Here is a 22,635-nt window from a genome sequence, read left to right on the forward strand (position 1 = left end):
TCACCATCATAATTACCATCTACGGGAAGGAACGTAAAAAATAACATCAACCAAGTGTAAACATTTTAAATTTTATGACTTATTATCAGCTGCTGCAATTTATTTGTGATTTGGAGCAGAAGAATGTTGTTCCTAATTCATGTTAACATCTATTTCTATTTTACTATAGCAACAAAAGGTGCTGTTATGACATGCTTCTTGTGTGCTAAAGAACCAACTAACATGGTAAATATACATTTATAGATCGTTGATGTTCAACTTAACAGGGTGCTTTATTATTTTTATTGCTTATTTAAATACGTTTTATGGTTAAAATTGATAATTTTTTAACATAACCTTGTGATATTGTAGGTTAGAATATAAATGTTTTTTTTTATATCAATTTGATGAACTTTCACTAATATTAACATTTTTCGCAATAACTACATTAATTCATAGAATTTGAACATGTCTATTAAATATTGCAGAGAGCATGTTCATGCTGTAAAAGGAATTTCCACAAAAAGTGTATGACTCCAGGACTATGCAGTCTGTGCTCAATTTTTCCACCTGGTGAGTGCAATAGAAAATTCTACCATTTCTAATTTTTTTTTAAAGTAATACAATGAAATAGAATTTAATTTGCAAGGACAAAATGCGATATAACAAAATTGTAGAATGATCATTGTTCTTCGATTTGTTCAATAATTCTATAAGTTGCGTTTAATTTCATAACAGAAGTCGACTTATTAATTTTTGTAGATATATTCATGTTGATATTTCTTACATTTTTTATAGATTGCACTAAATGAACTTATTCTAAGATATCTTTGAAATCCAAAGATTTGTTGTTCTCACATTCAGACTCACATGGTAAAGGCAGACGTTTAATGTTCCCCCTCTTGACTTAGTTGATTAATACAGAATGACGCTGGCATAGGTACCGTTTGCTTAGTGCACACTACTTTTTAAGTCTTCTATAAATATTGTCTTTTCAAATGATTTTGTTATATAACTTGTCAGTTTCTTGTTTGCATTGTATAAGCTGTTGGATTTTATTTATTTTTTTGTTTCTTATATACAGATGTATGGTAATGTATAAAATACTGTGAACTTTTAGTTTGGTGTGCTTTATCCTAAATCTGTACGCTTCAAATATAATCAATGTGTAGTCAATATGCCACTACTTTTACATATTATTGTTCTCACTTAATGTTCTGCTTGACACAATAATTACAATTTCCTTATTTATTATCTCTGCTGTGAAGTCATGTATCTTTATCACACCTTCATTTCTATCCTGTATCAATTTTACATTACATTATAATCAATGATAGATAAACATAAATGCATGCAGAAAAAATAATAAAGCATGCTTCTGAATTAATTCCTATGAATATATATAATTCACACAGTTTTCGCTAGAAGTAAGTTCACGTTAAGCTATTAATTTTTTTATGTTTGACCCACACTTATTTAAAAGCACTAAATGGTTCGTGTTGTTCAAGGTAATCTATACTTGACAGAGAGGTTACCCTTTTTTTATATTGCAATTTAATAATTTGAGTATATATTTTTACTCTGAATTGTACTGACTTTAAAAATATTAACCTTTAGTTTCTCTTCATGGATTTTGTTTATTCTTTTTTTTAGAAAAAGTTAGACATTCAAAGAGAGGAAAAAAAGAACAACAACAGGTTTGATATCTATAATTGGTTCATCAAGACTACAGATGATTGTTGCATAACATTTTAAATGTTTATTCATTGAAAACACTTTACCATCGAATTTTCTTCCTGATCATCTAAAAAAAATGAACGAACTTGCAAAAATTGTCAAGAAAATTCACAATTAAAAATCGGGTCAATTTATGCTTGTTCTCACTTGATACTTCTGAATAAATCAATTGATTTCCTTATACAATTATTATATTTTTATCTTCTTTTTTCAGAAGTCCATACAAATTTTAGATGAGAATGGTATGTATGCATTTAATTTGTTGATTAAATCAATTAATATGATGGATAATACCTTATGCAGATTTCAGATTTTGTTAACTCTGATCAACTAATGCAAATATTGAATTTGGTTACCTCTGGTTATCTTATGCAAAAAAGTATTGAATTACCTCTGGTCAACCTATGCAATTATTGGATTTGATTACCTCTGTTAGTTTATGCAAATAGCGGCTTTTGTTACATCTGGTCAACTTATGCTAAAATAGTATTCGGTTAACTCTGGTTACCTTCTGCAAATATTTGAATTGTTACCACTGGTCACCTTCCGCATATAGGATTTGGTTACATCTGGTCATCTTACGCATATATAGGATTTGGTTACCTCTGTGTACCTTATGCAGATAATTGATTTGGTAACCTCTTGTCACCTAATGAAGATAACGGATTTGGTTACTTCAGGTCAACTTATGTAAATATTGGAATACGTTCATCTAGTCACCTATGCTGATATTGGATTTGGTTACCTCTGGTCACCATATGTATTTATTGGATTTGCTAGCTCTTGTCACATAATGTAAATATTAAGTTTTGTTACCTCTGCTCACCTTACCGCGATATTGCATCTGAATACTTGTGGTCACCTTGAGAGTGGTTTGTATGCATTTAATTTATTGTATTAAACCTTTAATATGATAGATATGTACACAAAGTTCATATAATGCTGCAACTAATATTCTTTTTGAACTTAAAACTTGCAATCGTTTCTGGTAATGGCCACTTAGGCTTAGTTGAACAAATCATTTTTTGTTTCTTGTTTACCTTACACAAATATTTAATTTTGATTACATGTGGTCATTTTTACCAGAAATTAGATCTGTTAACCTCTGTTTGCCTTACTACAACGGGGTTACTTCTGGTCACCTTATTCATATATTGGATTTGGTGACCTCTGGTCACCTTATGTTAATAACGGGTTTGGTTACCTCTGGTCACCTTATTCATATATTAGATTTGGTTATCTCTGGTCACCTTATGGAAATACTGGATTTGGTTACCTCTGGTCACCTAATGCAGATTTCAGATTTGGTGACCTCTGGTCACCTTAAGTTAATATTGGATTCGGTTACCTCTGGTCACCATATGCATATTTTAGATTTGGTTATCTCTGGTAATTAACATTTACATACAACTAGTTGATGTTTTTCATTTCATTTGTAGAAAGTTTTAGACAATCAAAGAAAGACAAAAAAGAAGAAGAACAGGTTTGATATACATTATGGATTCAACAAGAATATAGAATATTATTACATTAAGTTTAATATACCGATAAACTTTACACATTGATCATTATCTTTCATGATCATCTACAAACAAATTTAAGAAAAATCATTGATCTTTCAAACATTGCCAAAAACACTGACAGTTGATAATTAAATAAAAATAATACTGATCCTCATTAGATATTTTTGGATAAATAAAATTGAATTTACTTATACAATTATCATATGCTTATCTTCTTTTTTCAGGAGTCCTCAGAAAATGTAGATCAGAGTGGTATGTATGCATTTAATTTATTGTATCAAACTTTTAATATGATGGAAACATACACTATGTTTATATAATGCTGCAACTATTATTCTTTTTGAACTTACAACTTGCAATCGTTTCTGGTAAAATGGCCACTTAGGCTCGATTGAACTAATAATTTGTTTTGTTTCTTGATTACCTTACACAAATATTTAAGTTGATATCATGTGGTCATCTTAGCCAGAAATGGGATTTGTTAACTTCTGTTGGCCTAAATATGCTAGAATGGGGTAACTTCTAGTCACCTTATTCATATATTGGATTTGGTTACCTCTGGTCACCTTATGTTAATATTGGATTTGGTGACCTCTGGTCACCTTATGTAGTTTTCAGATTTGGTTATCTCTGGTAAATAACATTTGCATACAACTAGTTGATGTTTTTCATATCATTTGTAGAAAATTTGAGACAATCAAAGAAAGACAAAAAAGAAGAAGAACAGGTTTGATATACATTATGGATTCAACAAGAATATAGAATATTATTACATTAAGTTTAATATATTGATAAAACTTTACACAATGATCATTATCTTTCATGCTCATCTACAAACAAATTTAAGAAAAATCATTGATCTTTAAAACATGCACAAGAACACTGACAGTTGATAATTAAATAAAATAAAACTGATCCTCATAAGACACTTTTGGATAAATAAAATTGAATTTACTAATACAATTATCATATGTTTATCTTCTTTTTTCAGAAGTCCTCAGAAAATGTAGATCAGAGTGGTATGTATGCATTTAATTTATTGTATCAAACCTTTAATATGATGAAAACATACACTATATTTATATAATGCTGCAACTATTATTCTTTTTGAACTTGAAACTTGCAATCGTTTCTGGTAAAATGGCCACTTAGGCTCGATTGAACTAATCATTTTTTTTGTTTCTTGATTACCTTACACAAATATTTAAGTTGATATCATGTGGTCATCTTAGCCAGAAATGGGATTTGTTAACTTCTGTTGGCCTTAATATGCTAGAATGGGGTAACTTCTAGTCACCTTATTCATATATTGGATTTGGTGACCTCTGGTCATCTTATGGAAATATTGGATTTGGTGACCTCTGGTCGCCTTATGTTAATATTGGATTTGGTTACCTCTGGTCACCTTATACAGTTTTCAGATTTGGTTATCTCTGGTAAATAACATTTGCATACAACTAGTTGATGTTTTTCATATCATTTGTAGAAAATTTGAGACAATCAAAGAAAGACAAAAAAGAAGAAGAACAGGTTTGATATACATTATGAATTCAACAAGAATATAGAATATTATTATATTAAGTTTAATGTACCGATAAAACTTTACACAATGATCATTATCTTTCATGATCCTCTACAAACAAATTTAAGAAAAATCATTGATCTTTCAAACATTGCCAAGAGCACGGACAGTTGATAATTCAATAAAATAAAACTGATCCTCATAAGATACTTTTGGATAAATAAAATTGAATTTACTAATACAATTATCATATATTTATCTTCTTTTTTCAGAAGTCCTCAGAAAATAGCTCTCTGGCAAGCCAATTTTATCCTAATCATTTTATTTTTGATTTATTTCAACCTATTCATTCATTATAATCTTTGCAAATTATGAAAAAATGCGCCGGAAGACAAACACAGACATCGAAAAGAACAGAATGGTTGAGAAAATATTAAACTCCAATAATGTCAGCATACACAATTTTTATTATCATTGTGTTTATAAGAGTGCCAGCAACTTATAATTGAAAAATAAGTCAATTCGATATGAGCAATAAATTATATATAATACCGACGACATGAATACCTGATCAAGTAAAGCATCTATATAAAGCAGTAAGCTGTGATCTGGGCGTGATTGGTGTTTTTCCTCTTTTATCTGTAAACTGTGTCCATTGTGTTTTAGTTGTTGCCGAATTATTACTGCTTTTTTACTCAAATGGGTCAAAAATCTGTGTAAGAAGATATTAACATGCCCTTTAATGATTTTTTTTTACATGTACAACGTCACTGGTTAGTACTGTTTTGCCAAACGTATCATTATTATATTTATTACAACAGCTTGTAAGCAATATTTAAGATCTATCGGACTTGAAGAAAAGGATTATTTTTTCTAAAAATATGTGTAAGGCTACTTCGAATAACTGCTATGGTTGTTGTGTTCTCCTTGTAAATTGATAACTTATCATCAAAATGATATATACCAAATTCTATATAATTTGATACAGGGATTCTCTATATAATAATTTCAACCATGACAGGGTGTATTGACCCGCTCATCACATGAAATGTCAGGTAAACTAGCCAGAAACTCATGAATGGTGTATGCCCGGTGAATACCTGTTTAAATGTGTTTGGTTTAGTAATATGATAAATGCATTTAATTCCCACTCTCAAGACACGGACAAAAGGTTGCTTAACTACAACAAGGATGTTAGGATCAATAAATAATGATGTTCAAACGCTTAAAAGTTATAAATTAATTTATAGTTTTGCATCATAAAAGAAAAGTAAAAGAGATAAATGAATATTACATTAACATAACATACTGGAATGACACATATGCCTGACAATTATTTGCCCTGGTATTCAAAGGACCTGTTTTTTTCCTCTTGGTTTATTACATCTAAAATAAACATGATAAAATTTAAACAAATATGCATCTTAACTTTATAGATAACCAAAGAGAAAAATGTTGTGCAATATTTCAGAAAATTCATAGTTCAATACGTTTAAAAGCTTTCGGAACTATCTGTTATTAAAGGCCATACTATAATTACTGTATAAACTATAACACAAAACGTATATTATTGAAAAAAGCAAGAGAATAACATACAACCAGAAGTCAAGATTATACAACTCATCTCTTTCAAAACTATACCAATATTATTTTCTGTCACAAATGTATCTTTTAACTCAGCATTGTCTTGCAAATTTGATATGCAAGATATGTAAATAGATTCTTTAAGAATGTTTACGATTGTTACTAAAGTTGTTCTCTTTTTCTATTTATTGTTTATTTGGAGAAAAACAAGAGTGGATTTATTTCAAGATAAAATTCCTTTATAGATTATCGACTTAGATGATTAAAGTTACCTTTCACACCTGTATTGCAATGTGGTTTTATTTGCTTTCCTGTGAATAAAATTCCCTGTGATTGTTATATCCATTAAATGCTTGGTTATGACGTCTTCGTTGTCCACTTCATTTCTGTTGAATGATAAGCAAAAACTGAAGCCAAAGTCACAAATGCTAGCTGATAAAACACAACAATATGTTTCAGTGTAATAGTGTGACCAAAAATTCATCCATATATTCAGAAACATTGGAAAGAGTTACACCATAGTATAATAGACTTAAATTGTCCCCCAAAAAATAGAGTTCTTAAAAATGATCCCTTTGTTAATACAGTGATTTTTATATTTTGTAAGACTATTTGAAGTTCAGTAAAATTATTCTGAATAACAAACAGAGTTATTTTTCAATAATCTGAAGGTATATGTTTTGCTGTGATAGATATTTATTTTCTTTTAATTCTATTGAAACCATTAGGTCATAGGAAGAAGGTAGCATATAGAAATTAGTTGATTTCAAAACTATATATTTTCGATTAAAATAAAATTTCCCATACCTTAAACGTCTAACAATGCAATCAGTACCATTTTTCCGTTTTTTGATGAAGGTGGATCTCACAAACTCTACGAATGGCATATCTAGGGTAAGAAAAGCATATGTATTGCTATGTAGTAACACTAGTTTACTTGTTATAAATTTAAAAACAAATGATGACATCGATGAAAAATACCAACAAACGACCTCTGCACAATAAAATTAACGGTACCAATTTTCTTGCACCAGATGCGCATTTCGACAATACATGTCTCTTCAGTGATGCTCGTTGCCAAATTATTTGAAATCCAAAGCTTATATAAAAGATGAAGAGCTATAATCCAAAAGGTCCAAAAAGTATAGCCAAATCCGTGAAAGAAATCAGAGCTTTGCATGAGGGAGATACATTCCTTAATTTATAATAATTTCTAATATTTTGTAACAGCAAATTTTAATAACACAAAAAAATAGTTGCATATAATATATTTGAACGTTTCAACAGGCGCAAACCTGCACATTACACGTAAAACAGCAGTAAAACATTAAAAGAAAAGACGCACTATAAAAGCAAATAATGGAAAATGGCTTAACTCTGACAAAACAATTAACGAGTTACAAAAAATACAATTATAAACATAAGTATACTTCGCGACACAGTATTAATACAATAATAAAACGCATTTGCAGTATAACATAGACGTTACAGTTAATAATAAAAAAGGAGGACACATGATACAACTATTGCGACAAAATGACGTTAGATAAACCACTTTAAATTTCGCATGTAAAGTCAAATTTAAGTATAATAATTTTGTCGTTGGAAGTACGGAGAAATGGAAATAAAATGTGTTTTAAATGCATTGTTGACTTTCGAAAAGCCTTCGATAAAGTCATGCTCATTGGTAGTATCTATAAACTGCAACTTTATAATACAACTAATTATTTTTTATAGAATATTGACGTCTATGTATACTAATGGTAGGTTATGTATAAAAGTGGATGATAAAATGACTTTTACTTTTTATAATAAAATTGAGAATAAAAATGGGGAATGTGTCAAAGAGACAACAACCCGACCGTAGAAAAATACAACAGCAGAAGGTCACCAACAGGTTTTCAATGTAGCGAGAAATTCCCGCTAATTATAAGTTATTCAAATCATTTTAAAATCACTGATGATAAGTATGGCTAGTGAACATTTCCGAAGGAACAATATTGTACCTTCAACATCATGTGTCATGTTATAGTTGCTGAGTTCTTCGTTGCACACATCAACAGGAATAAAAAGGTTATCATCATTTGTTGCATGCTTATCATTCGTGTGGTGATCAAGTTTGCCACTGTCACCTAAAATTTGTTTTATAAACGTTACAATTAACAAAAAAACGTAATAATTTATAATTAATACTAGTTTATCTGTTAAAATAAAGCTTTTTTGCATCTGAATGTATTTGCCAATTAGAAAAACTTTGCCTCTAATGCTGATTGATATCAATGCAGTAATTATGCAATCAAATTATGTAAAGTAAACTTATATAAATATCACATTTACAATACTTCCTTTAATATTTTTCTTTTTCAAAAACAGTCTACAGTGAAAAAACGTAAAACGATTTAAGGTAGATCATTACTGAATTTTTTTCTCAGACATAATTTTCTTATACATAGCCACAATTTAGTAGAAAATCAAAAGAAAAAGGGTGAAAATAAATCTCGTTTTCTTGCGAAAAATGGAAATTTCATTATCATTCCTTTAAAGAAAATTCACCAAATAAGTTATCTTCCGTTAATTAGCTCAGTTGACAAATTGAATCAAACAAAGACTGATAGCCGGTTTTTACAATAACACTTATTTTTTCAATGATATAATGCACTTATTTACATTTATCAAACAAGAGTTTTAAAAATGAATAGCATTTATGTCTCAAAATTTGCAGTTTTAAATAAAGAACTTTGTCGCTTGTGTGCTGCTATTTTACAATTCAAGATGGCGATATACAGATATATAGTGATGATCTACCTAATTCAAAGATATAAGGCTTAAAAATGTGTTCCGTCTACGTAAGACTCATTAGGGTCGCTCCTATCGAAAATGTGAAAATGCCTAATGAAAACAAAGTTAAAGTAAACTTATTTAAAAATATATAATATAAAATATCAAATATATAAATATGGACATTTTACTGATTCTATGGTATTTATCCCTTTCTGAGCACAATATTGATCAACATTTTACCAAACGTGGGTCATTTGATCGAAGTCCTTCCTTAGTCGAAATATAATAATGACGACAAATATTTTGCTTTCCTCTGAATTTTATATAATGACGTCATTGGAATAGGTGATCATGCCCGATGAAGTCAGACAAGAAGAGCATGACTTTTTGTAAATAATCTAAACAAATTATCAAATTTTATTGGAATCATTAGATTAACAGATTCCACAACTATATCTCGTGTTATAAGATATTTCCCAACTATCAACCGTAGACATTATTTTTTTAACATAGATTTACATATGCGTTACTTTAAACTATAACTGTAAAGGTATCTCTTTATGAGAGATAATCATAAATTATATAATTTCTATTATCAGTTACCTTTTGGCTGGAGTGACTGGTAGTGGTTTTCGAAAATGTGCCCAAGAAGAATAGGATTACCGGAAAAACCATCACAACCAGTTACCCAAAGGACACTATCCTCATTATTGGTACTGGGAGCACTGGTGACAATAACTATGTCTCTCTGTAGCATTCTGGACATTCCAATGACCACAACATGGTCTGCGTACTCTCCATTCTGTAACATCCTGTCACAGTAGTCCGGAAAATTGTCTTCAACGAAGTTTTCTAATAACACAATGCCTTGACTGCCCTATTGATTGAAAGAAAGCTACTTACATAAGTCTTTATTAACTACTGTACATTGAAATTGATTAATACAAAACAAATACTTTTATAACTACATTTTATCAAAAATCATCATGATCATAACATACATTTTTTATTTATTTTATTGTTTTTTGTCAATACCTATTATTTAGCATTGTAATATATTAACTGTAAATGATTTATTTAAACATCTGCAGAAAAAAGCATTCTGGTTGATATGAAAGTCTTAACTGATGCTTATTCTTTTATCAGTTTGTAAATCTTTAAATATTAAATTGCATTAATCACAGGTATTACGGGCAGTTACGTCAATTCCAAATTAATATTCTGTCGGAAGTATTTTTGATGGTATTTGTGTGTTAATAGCTTCTTAACTGATTTAAATCATATATTTAAGTTGTGCTGATGCGCCACTAACGTTGCCAACGGTTTTGATTTGTCCCCTGAAAACATGTCCAACTAATTCTTTATGTTTCTGTCCATGGAGGAGTTTGATAATTAGTGAATGTATTTAACAAGTAAATTAGTTTACCTCAAAACTAGGATGTGTTGATATGTAGTTTACAACATTTGTTCTTAATTGTTCGGGAGCAATAACGTCTGCGCCAATTCTATCTAGCTGGCATGTGATTGCTTCAAAAAAACAATTCCCATTCCCTGGTGTTTGACCTCTGTATTCTAAGCCATGGGATGAACAGTTCCTCTTAAGTCTCTCAACTATTAATGTTTGTTCCTCGTTTGAAGCTATGGATTGCTTTATAGCAATTTGTAGTTCATCAGGTGTTTGGAATGATTTCCCTTAATATAAGAATATAAGGTTAAAATTTCTTCACTTCAAATTTACAGCTAAATGACATTGTTTATACATACTTATGTGTATTCAATTGTAATAAAAACGTATCATTGAAAATATTACTTGTTTATTCAGGGATCATTTGACAGATTTGTTAAGAGTGATATGATTCTCGGTAAACTCTGAATTTTACAATAAAATATGAATTATGATTCTTTCATTTCTTTGTGAGGTTGTTGACATTCACCTCTTTAGAATTATAAATTAACTTTTTCAGACCTTCTGCTCTGAAATATTTGTATCACAAAAGTCTGACATTTTTGGCTATTCATAAATTTATTCAAAAACAATATTTGACTTTGTTATTCATGTTTATTGAAAGCAATGATAATATGCTGGTGGTTGACTGGTTTTGTGTAAATTATTTTGTTTTGAATTAAACAAATAAAATGAAGATACAGAACCAAAAACATTCTAAAATTTGAATGATGGCAGCAACTAGATGCATGTAATTGGTATTGACATTTTGTTTTAGAAAATGTGTGTGTAGGTGTGTATGTGTGTTGGTGTGTTGGTGTGTGTATGTGTGTTGGTGTGTTGGTGTGTATGTGGGTGTGCTGGTATGTGTGTGTGGGGAGGTAAAAATTTGATATGAATCCTTTCTTTTTACTAATAAAGGGCATCATAAGAAAATTGAAATAAAACACTGATCAGTATTAAGTGAACTGCCAAAGTGTGTTATGTACACTAGTTTTGAGATAATAAACAAATGATAAAGTAAGGAATAAACCGCAAACCAATTCCGTGGAATGATGTTTGTCTTGTTCCCGATTTTGTGTTTATTGTCGTGGCTTTGTCAATTTGGTTATGACAAGTGGATTTGATTAAGTGCCTTTTGAATTTTCTGTTTTTCAGTTTCCTATTTGCGTGCCAACAGATATATTCAACTACAAAAGTCTACAGTATTAACATAAAAATAACACTACTGTGTTATAAATGTATATCTATAATATAATACAGATAAAGAAATAAATCACCTGATGCTAAGCATATCTTTTCTTTCATCTCATTTGCTTTTTCTGTTAAGGTTTGTGCGTGGCGAAGAATATACTGTTTTGAATTTGTATCACATGCTAAAATGGTAGGGAAATATAATATTTAAGCGTGTAATTTCCTAGAATAAATCATATTTTTTCAATTTGCATATGTACACAAAAAAACAAAAACAGTAACAATTTTCGATTTGTTGGAATAAGATACTAATTTTGAAACACTTTTAAAAAAAATATATACGCAGTCGCTGAGCCATTACAAATTGGCCAAGGATAATTGATCGTAGCTGAATAAAGTTTTAAAAAATGAAGAGCATATTATCCATGCCATCGGTCGTTGTAAAATATTTAGCATAAAAGGTCAATCCGTGGTAAAATCAGTATAAATTCAAGCCTAAATGAATTATTTCTCAATTGTATGATCTAAACAGCGTAATCTATACAATACTGTATGAAAAATATCACGACATTTGTGGCGGTTTGGGCATAAATGAGAAAACACAATTCATACCCAATTCTCTGGCTTTTTTCTCCAAAGAGGTTGCCTCAATATATATGGCTTCAATCTGTTTTTTAACTTCTTCCTTTTCTTCATGTCGCAATTCATGGAGGTCTTCCAAATTAAAGTTTTCCAAACCTGTAAGATATGGAAATGGCGGAATAAATAACGATGTTTCAAATATACACCGCGATAATGTATCATAATTTGACATTCCTTAACTATAATTTTGGAATTTGTGCAGTTTTTCTAGTTTTTGAAGTATTTGATTTGTACTATCAACCCTACGTTTCGAATTCTGATTTTAGGAATTGAATATTGGTCTTAATATGACCTCTACTATGATTAATGAAATAATTATGTTTGAAACTATAACCATTACCTTCAAAATCGCCTGTTACACCTGTCATATTTCCTCTATTTAATTCACGAACAAAAAACCCTGTAATGAGAATGTGAAATATATCATATTTATTTTTAAAATGTCAGCAAAATCTTTTTTTTTATTAATTGTATATAACCGGAGAAACCATGAGACCCCTTAAAAGTCATATAATTATATATAGGATGAACAGATTTAACCAAAATGAATTGCAGTTCAGGGTAATAAGAGGTTGCCTAAGACAATATTTGCGTCAGATTACCAAAAGTAAATAAATTATAGGATGGGTATCCAGAGATATCCATAATCATTATCTGTTTATGATGAGCAATATTCATATTCAATATAAATGTTGCGGGAAGTGTTAACCAAATTTAACATCTGGATAGTGTGAAACGAGATAATCGATGCCAATAAAGATTCATTAATTATGAATTGTGACCAGAACCTAAAGTTAATACCTGTGTATGGTGACCAAAGGTAACCACATTCCAAATCTGTAAAGGGTGACCAGAGGTAATTTAAGTAAATATATGTATACGATGACCGGAGGTAATCTCATTCAATAATATGAAAGGGTTACCCAATTCGAAATCTGTGTAGGGGGGCCAGAGGTAAACATATTTAATATCTGTGTAGAATGACCTGAGTTAACCACATCAATATCTTTTAAATTGACCAACGATATTCATCTTATGAACTGTCACCATAGTTAACATAAGCCAATTTATTGTAGGGTGACCAAAAGTAACCATTTTCAATATCTGTGTAGGATGACCAGAGGTAACCATAGCCAATATCTGTGTGGGTGACCAGAGGTAACCATATGCAATATCTTTGTAAGGTGACCAGAGGTTACCTTAGTCAATATCTGTGTAAGGTGTCCAGAGGTAACCTTATTCAATATCTGTGTAGGGTGACCAGAGGTAACCATATTCACAATTTTGGTAGGGTGACCAGAGGTCACCCTATTTAATATCTTTGTTAGTTGACCAGAAGTAACCATATTCAATATTTTTGTACGGTGACCAGAGGTTATCACATTTAACATCTTTGTAGTGTGACCAGAGATTACCAAATTAAACATCTAAGTAGGGTTAATAAAGGTACCTAAATTCAATATTTATGCATGGTGTCTAAAGATAAATAAATGTATATCTGTGTATGGTGACCCGAGATAACCACATTAAAAAAAAACAATTGCTATATATATTTGTTGACAACGGCTACATACTTTAATATATGTGTACATCGACCAGAAGTGGCTATATTAATTATAAAAGTAGCGCAAAAAGTGTGCACCGAGATAACCATTGCTAACCAAATTCATTATTTATGAATTGTAACCATAGGTAACATAAGCCAAATTTTTGTAGATTGACCAAAGGTAACCATAGCCAATATCTGTGTGGGTGACCAGAGGTGACCATGTTCAAATTATGCGTAGAGTGACCAGAGGTAACCAGACTTAATATATGTGTAGGGTGACCAGAGGTAACCACATTCAAACTCTTTTTAGATGACCAAAGATAACCATATGCAATATCTTTGTAAGGTGACCAGAGGTAACCATATTCAAAATTTTAGTAGGGTGACCAGAGGTAACCATATTCAAAATTTTGGTTGGTTGACCAGAGGTTACTATATTCAATATCTTTGTAGGGTGACCAGAGGTAACCATATTCAATATTTTTGGAGGGTGACCAGAGGTAACCACATTCAACATCTTAGTAGTGTGACCAGAGATTACCAAAATAAACATCTTAGTAGGTTTAATAAAAGTACCTACATTCAATATTTATGCATGGTGTCTAAAGATAAATAATTTTATATATGTGTATGGTGACCCGAGGTAACTACATTAAGAAAAGGCAATTGCTATATATTGTTGTTGACAATGGCAACATAATTTAATATATGTGTACATCGACCAGAAGTTGCTATATTAATAATAAAAGTAGCGTAAAAAGTGTGAACCGGGATAACCGATGCTAACCAAATACATTATTTATGAATTGTAACCATAGGTAACATAAGCAAATTTATTGTAGGTTGACCAGAGGTTACCATTTTCAATATCTGTGTAGAGTAACAAGAGCTAACCATACTCAATATATTTGTAGGGTGACCAGAAGTAACCACAATCAATATCTTTTTAGATGACAAAAAAAACCATATCCAATATCTTTGTTAGGTGACCAGAGGTAACCATATTCAAAGTTTTGGTAAGGTGACTAGAGGTTACCATGTTCAAAATATGTGTAGGGTGACCAGAGGTAACCATAGTCAATATATGTGTAGGGAGACCAGAGGTTACCACATATAATATCTTTTTAGGTGACCAAAGATAACCATATGCAATATCTTTGTAAAATGACCAGAGTTAACCTTATTCAATATCTGTGTAGGGTGACCAGAGGTAACCATATTCAAAGTTTTGGTTGGGTGACCAAAGGTAACCTTATTCAATATATGTGTAGGGTGACCAGAGGTAACCATATTCAAAGTTTTGGTTGGGTGACCAGAGATAACCTTATTCAATATCTGTGTAGGGTGACCAGAGGTTACCATATTCAATATCTTTGGAGGGTGACCAGAGGTTACCACATTCATCATCTTGGCAGTGTGACCAGAGGTAACTATATTCAAAGTTTTGGTTGGGGGACCAGAGGTAACCTTATTCAATATCTGTGTAGGGTGACCAGAGGTAACCATATTCAATATCTTTGGAGGGTGACCAGAGGTAACCACATTCATCATTTTGGCAGTGTGACCAGAGGTAACCATATTTAAAGTTTTGGTTAGGTGACCAGAGGTAACCTTATTCAATATATGTGTAGGGTGACCAGAGGTTACCACATTCAAAAAAGGCAATTGCTTTATATATATGTGTGTGTTGACAATGGCAACATAATTCAATGTATGTGTACAGCGACCAGAAGTTGCTATATTAATTATAAAAGTAGCGCAAAAGTGTGAACCGGGATAACAGATGCTAACCAAATACATTATTTATGAATTGTAACCATAGGTAACATAAGCCAATTTATTGTAGGTTGACCAGAGGTTACCATTTTCAATATCTGTGTAGAGTAACAAGAGCTAACCATACTCAATATTTTGTAGGGTGACCAGAAGTAACCACAATCAATATCTTTTTAGATGACAAAAAAAACCATATCCAATATCTTTGTTAGGTGACCAGAGGTAACCATATTCAAAGTTTTGGTAAGGTGACCAGAGGTTACCATGTTCAAAACATGTGTAGGGTGACCAGAGGTAACCATAGTCAATATATGTGTAAGGAGACCAGAGGTTACCACATATAATATCTTTTTAGGTGACCAAAGATAACCATGTGCAATATCTTTGTAAAGTGACCAGAGGTAACCTTATTCAATATCTGTGTAGGGTGACCAGAGGTAACCATATTTAAAGTTTTGGTTGGGTGACCAGAAGTAACCTTATCCAATATATGTGTAGGGTGCACCGTGACCAGAGGTAACCATATTCAAAGTTTTGGTTGGGTGACCAGAGGTAACCTTATTCAATATCTGTGTAGGGTGACCAGAGGTAACCATATTCAATATCTTTGGAGGGTGACCAGAGGTAACCACATTCATCATCTTGGCAGTGTGACCAGCGATTACCAAAATAAACAGCTTACTATGAGGTTTAATAAAGGTATCTACATTCAATATTTATGTATGGTGTCTAAAGATAAATAACTTTATATCTGTGTATGGCGACCCGAGGTTACCACATTCAAAAAAGGCAATTGCTATATATATATGTGTGTGTGTTGACAATGGCAACATAATTCAATGTATGTGTACAGCGACCAGAAGTTGCTATATTAATTATAAAAGAAGCGCAAAAGTGTGAACCGGGATAACCGATGCTAACCAAATACATTATTTATGAATTGTAACCATAGGTAACATAAGCCAATTTATTGTAGGTTGACCAGAGGTTACCATGTTCAATATCTGTGAAGAGTAACAAGAGCTAACCATACTCAATATTTTGTAGGGTGACCAGAAGTAACCACATTCAATATCTTTTTAGATGACAAAAAAAAAACCATATCCAATATCTTTGTTAGGTGACCAGAGGTAACCATATTCAAAGTTTTGGTAAGGTGACCAGAGGTTACCATGTTCAAAATATGTGTAGGGTGACCAGAGGTAACCATAGTCAATATATGTGTAGGGAGACCAGAGGTTACCACATATAATATCTTTTTAGGTGACCAAAGATAACCATATGCAATATCTTTGTAAAGTGACCAGAGGTAACCTTATTCAATATCTGTGTAGGGTGACCAGAGGTAACCATATTTAAAGTTCTGGTTGGGTGACCAGAAGTAACCTTATTCAATATATGTGTAGGGTGACCAAAGGTAACCATATTCAAAGTTTTGGTTGGGTGACCAGAGGTAACCATATTCAAAGTTTTGGTTGGGTGACCAGAGGTCACCCTATTCAATATCTTAGTAGGGTGACCAGAGGTAACCATATTTAAAGTTTTGGTTGGGTGAACAGAAGTAACCTTATTCAATATATGTGTAGGGTGACCAGAGGTAACCATATTCAAAGTTTTGGTTGGGTGACCAGAGGTAACCATATTCAATATCTTTGGAGAGTGACCAGAGGTAACCACATTCATCATCTTGGCAGTGTGACCAGAGATTACCAAAATAAACAGCTTACTAGTAGGTTTAATAAAGGCATCTACATTCAATATTTAAGTATGGTGTCTAAAGATAAATAACTTTATATCTGTGTATGGCGACCCGAGGTTACCACATTCAAAAAAGGCAATTGCTATATATATATGTGTGTGTTGACAATGGCAATATAATTCAATGTATGTGTACAGCGACCAGAAGTTGCTATATTAATTATAAAAGTAGCGCAAAAGTGTGAACCGGGATAACCGATGCTTACCAAATTCATTATTTATGAATTGTAACCATAGGTAATATAAGCCAATTTATTGTAGGTTGACCAGAGGTAACCATTTTCAATATCTGTAATTGTTTACCAGAGGTTACCTTTTTCAATATTTGTGTACGTTGATCAGAGGTTACCACGTTCAATTTATGACCGAAGTTTACAAAATTAAATATTTAAGTAGGCTAACTATAGGTAACCAAATTAAATATTTATGCACGGTGACTAGAGGTAATCAAGTTTTCTATCTGTGTAAGATAAGAGGTAACCACATTCAAAATATGTGAAGGGTGACCAGAGGTAACCCAATTCAGTATTTGTGTAGGGTAACTTGAGGTATTTAAAGTTCATATATGTATAGGGTGACCAGAGGTCACCAAATTCAATATTTTAGTAATTTATGTATGATTAATCATATTAAAACTCTTGCACAGTCATCAGTACATTTTCATTATTACCGGACTTAAGAAAGAACTCACACGATGGGAGCGTTCAAGACATGATTAAGAAGATTCCTGTTGTTCCTTACTTTTTTAATGTTGTTGTAAATTTCTTTTGGTACATCTGTTTACTCCTTGGTTTTGATTGTATTTGTCTTAGTAGGGTGACCAGAGATTACCAAAATCAAGACATATTTAGGGTAACAAGAGGTAGTTAAAGCCAGTATATAGGTTTTGAAACCGAACATAACTCAATTAAAAGTATTTGAAAGATGTCCAGATATAACCGTGATCATTATCTGTGTAGGATGGCAAGTTTATAACTAATTCAAACATCTGTGTTGGGTGACCAGAGGTTTCCCTATTCAGTATATGTGAAGGGTGACCAGAGGTAACCATATGCAATATCTTTGTAAGATGACTAGAGGTAACCTTATTCAATATATGTGTAGGGTGACCAGAAAGAACCATATTCAAAATTTTGGTAGGGTGACCAGAGGTCACCATATTCAATATCTTTGTAGGGTGCCCAGAGGTAACCATATTCAACATCATTGTAGAGTGATTAGGGTTAACCATATACAACATCTTGGTAGGGTGTCCATATATTACCAAATTAAACATCTAAGTAGGGTTATTAAAGTTAAATAAATTCAATAGTTATGCACAGTGTCTAAAGATAAAAAATAGAATATATGTGTAGGGTGACCAGAGGTCACCACAATTAATTATGTAAAAGGTGACAAGGTGCAACAAAATTCAATATCTGTGAAGGCTTGCCGGGTTGACAAGAGGTAACCAAATTCAATATCTTATAATGTTTATTGCAATTCAATACATGTGTTGGGTGACCAGAGGTCACCACAATTAAATATGTAAAAGGTGACAAGATGTATAGAAATTCAATACTGTTTAAGGGCCATTCAATATCTATATCTGTGTCAATTAATTAGAAGAACCACTGTAAATTTATCTGCAAAGGAAGTAAGGTTAATAAAGTTACTATGCATTTTGTATCAAATGACCAGTGTAACTGTATGCACTACTATTTTCTGTATAGGGTGACCAGAGGTAACCAATGGCAGTTTAAAGGTACCCGAGTTCGAGGCATACCATCTTTTTAGTTATATTTCATGAGAGTGCAATATAGGCCATTAGGTTATTTTTTTTTCTGAAAAATAAGCCATATCACTCGTTAATAGAGTTACAGATGAATCTTCTATGCATTTTCAATTGTTTGTTTTGAGTGAATCATTATGATTATTGATTATTTGTGTATTATTTTTTACTTTTTGTACCTCTCTCAACAGTATCCTTTGAAATATGGTGATTCCAGAACTTTGCATTAAGCTCATATCCGTATTGTATAACAGCAATTATAAACTGAGTATGCTGCACTGAGTATCCCCTTAGTAACGTACTTTCACTTTAAACCGGAAAACATGTACTATTTTTTGTCGCGTATAGACTCAATTTTAACCGTTTCTGTTCAGGTGACCAGTGGGCACCGTTCAGCGTAACTATTATCCTTGTGCTTTCGACATGAGGGTTATTTTACAAAAAATATTTCCAATTCGTCTTTTCTCTGACTCCAAAATTCGTCTATATTCAAGCTCTAGGAATGAACGATTATGTGAATATGAACTAAAGGATGCATTAGATAATTACAGCGACCTGTGGTTTGTGCCTTTTCGTATAAGAGAATACATGTTGGGGAAGAGTTTTTCAAGTGCACCTGTCGATATAGTTCAATATTTGAGAGACCGTAATGGGAACATTGTTGATCCAAACAAAGTAACACAAGCTGATATTAATAGTGGGCATGTGAAAACATATCTCATACCATTTAAATCACTGTTCCATAATCATGATAATGGCTTTGATGCTCTTGACAAAAAATTAGAAAAACGCCATATTCAATATTGAATCCAATCTGCTGTCATTTGCAACAGAATCGTTGATGACTGGATTTCTTTATCAAAAAGGCAAGTTATAGAGAGCAATCAGTACCAAAATATATACTAAACCCTTAATACACTGTAGTTTGCTGTTCTGTGTAGAAGGCTGTACTGTAACCTATAATTGCTTATTTCAAGTTAAAATTATATATGTGTACATGTACATTGTATGCTTTAGAGACACGATGGCCATGGTCCATATCGTCCATGGTGCCATATCGTCCATGGGACGCCATGGCCATGGTTTAAAAGACGCATTGTCCACGCTTTAAAATATTTAATTATTATATAACAAGTACATTTTTTGTACATATATATATATATATTTAGTAGTTACATTTTTGTATAGATGACATAAATGTGAGTTTGTAGTATGTATTATGTACAATCTGACAACATTAAATGAGATGAAATTAAAGGATTGTCTTATAAAGAACAAATTTGCTGATGCATTTCTCTGAGCTTTATTTTTAATATCATTTTAACCCAAACCATAAAAGCATGCTATATATCTTCATTAATTTCAATCATACATTTATATAAATCATTAACTGATTACTTTTTTACTCAAAACTTAGGTTTATATTGTTTTAACCAAGGATCCGAATTATAACTACCTATTTTGGATATTTATTTAAATTATTTAACTTCAAGTTAATTTCATTTGTTTAACCAACATATTAAAACTCAATTTTATTAGACAAAGCACATAAATGTATGTATGATAAACAATACTTAAATACAGAATAAAATTTTACAAGTTTATATAAATAAATATCTACATATAAATATCACGAAACTTTTATTTATATAATAACAATCTAAATTATATATCACAATACTTTATAAATCTTATTCATTTTCCCTTTTAAAAGAAAACATGGACGATGCGTCTACGAAAGTATGGACGATGTTGTGACGGATTGTTGTCCCATGGCCGATACATCTTTTCAAACACGGCCACTGTGTACCATGGACGTGGTGGAAGTATGGCCGTCGCGTCCGGCATCGCATTGTACATTGTTTCTGGGATGGAGAGTTGTCTCATTGGCACTCATACCACATCTTATTTATACAGATAATTGTATTTACATGTATATCACATAAAAATAAAAATATACAGTATGTACTGTCAAAACATTTTGAGTGCTCAAATAGAACATTTAGATCAAATGCAGTATATATATATATATATTCATAATTATTCTAAATAACAACCCAACAATGTTAGATCTGTAAATTTGCTTTCACAAATTTTTGTTCTTCCCTCGCTGGGATTCGAACTCATGCTACTGTGATATTGTGGCACCAAATGGCCTTGCATTATATACTGCCTGTTAAACCTCTCGACCACCTAGGCTTGACAAGAAATTTCCTCGTCAGTTTAATTTAACGGTGTAACATAATACATGATATATAAGGCATGAAGATGGAATATTACAGATCAGCTGAATTATTTATCGTAAAGGATCCTACAAATTAATGAAGGATACAGTCACAGAAATAATTATATTATAATATGTGTTTTCAGCCATGTATCATCTTCACTGGTGATCCAATGAACAAGTTTATCGTAGAGTTGTCACTTGTTCAGACGTACTTATAATATAATTAATAGAGTCATTATACATATAAGTATGTCTGAACAAGTGACAACTCGACGATAAACTTGTCCATTGGATCACCAGTGAAGGTGATACATGGCTGAAAACACATTTTATTAAGTTCACAAATCTTGTTGCCAAATAGAGAAAGTTATTTCATTGTATTTCTTTTATTTTTAGATCATCATGAAAGCTGTCTGCAATCTGTTTTACGAACGCAGAATGAAGGGTACATATAAGTGTTGTCATGGCCAATCATTCATTTTCAAGATTAACAGCAAACATTGGGAGAAATTACTTTGTTACAAATGACACTAAAAGTAAATTGAATCTTCAGTATTGTCCATGTTCCAAAAATTGCGGTGAACAGATAATATTCGACAGTACTGGAATTGGTAAATATATCATTATATTTTTTGATTGGTCAATTAAGGTTTAATTCTTAGCTATCTTCATGGTTTAAGAGTATAGTCATGAGCTAAATGTATGGTATTAAGTACCTTTATATGTGCATTTACCATGTTTACAGTGTAAATCATATCAATGAAATTTCACCAAAAGGTTCAATACAACAAAAGGGAGGTTGGGATTAATGTTTGGTTGAAGGTCCCAATTGTTTAGAAAAAAGGGGCCAAAAACAAACATTTTTCTAGGATCTAGACAATAACTTGTGTATTCATAAGTGTATGGATCTCTCTTAAATTGTACCACATTTTTCTGGGGGATTTTTTTTTTACAATTTTGTTTACATTTGTTTTGCTAATTCTTTGTATATTATCTGAGAACAGATTTACGAAGTATTGCACCAAATCAAGAAATCGTCAATTGAAAATAAATTCAAATCTTTTAACCAGTTTCAAGTTCTTTGACTACCATGACTACATTCATTGACAGAAAGCTACAATGTATAACATGTATAATGTGTCAAATAT

At 31.5% G+C, this 22,635-nt stretch overlaps 1 protein-coding gene across 5 annotated transcripts in view; it reads right to left on the reverse strand.

Annotated features, from left to right (window-relative positions):
- The window catches only part of LOC127721949 (OTU domain-containing protein DDB_G0284757-like), a 269,632-nt gene extending 250,057 nt beyond the window's left edge, over positions 1-19,575 (reverse strand). For 4 of the 5 annotated variants that reach the window (XR_007991542.1, XR_007991540.1, XR_007991543.1 and 1 more), the window contains exons 1-11: positions 19,440-19,575; positions 12,747-12,806; positions 12,377-12,502; positions 11,851-11,946; positions 10,553-10,818; positions 9,730-10,003; positions 8,352-8,477; positions 7,153-7,234; positions 6,618-6,731; positions 6,071-6,147; positions 5,329-5,473 (exon numbers count right to left, since the gene is read on the reverse strand). Coding sequence is in view for 1 of the 5 variants with exons in the window: in XM_052228798.1 (XP_052084758.1) it covers positions 6,111-6,147; positions 6,618-6,731; positions 7,153-7,234; positions 8,352-8,477; positions 9,730-10,003; positions 10,553-10,818; positions 11,851-11,946; positions 12,377-12,502; positions 12,747-12,774 (1,149 nt within the window). In the remaining 4 variants the exon portion in view is untranslated. The remainder of the gene's footprint in view (positions 1-5,328; positions 5,474-6,070; positions 6,148-6,617; positions 6,732-7,152; positions 7,235-8,351; positions 8,478-9,729; positions 10,004-10,552; positions 10,819-11,850; positions 11,947-12,376; positions 12,503-12,746; positions 12,807-19,439) is intronic. The other variant, XM_052228798.1, reaches the window with a different exon arrangement.
- Between the last annotated feature and the right edge of the window lie 3,060 nt (positions 19,576-22,635).

This window comes from Mytilus californianus, unplaced genomic scaffold, assembly GCF_021869535.1.
Source record: "Mytilus californianus isolate M0D057914Y unplaced genomic scaffold, xbMytCali1.0.p SCAF_12, whole genome shotgun sequence".
Taxonomy (NCBI): Eukaryota; Metazoa; Mollusca; class Bivalvia; order Mytilida; family Mytilidae; genus Mytilus; species Mytilus californianus.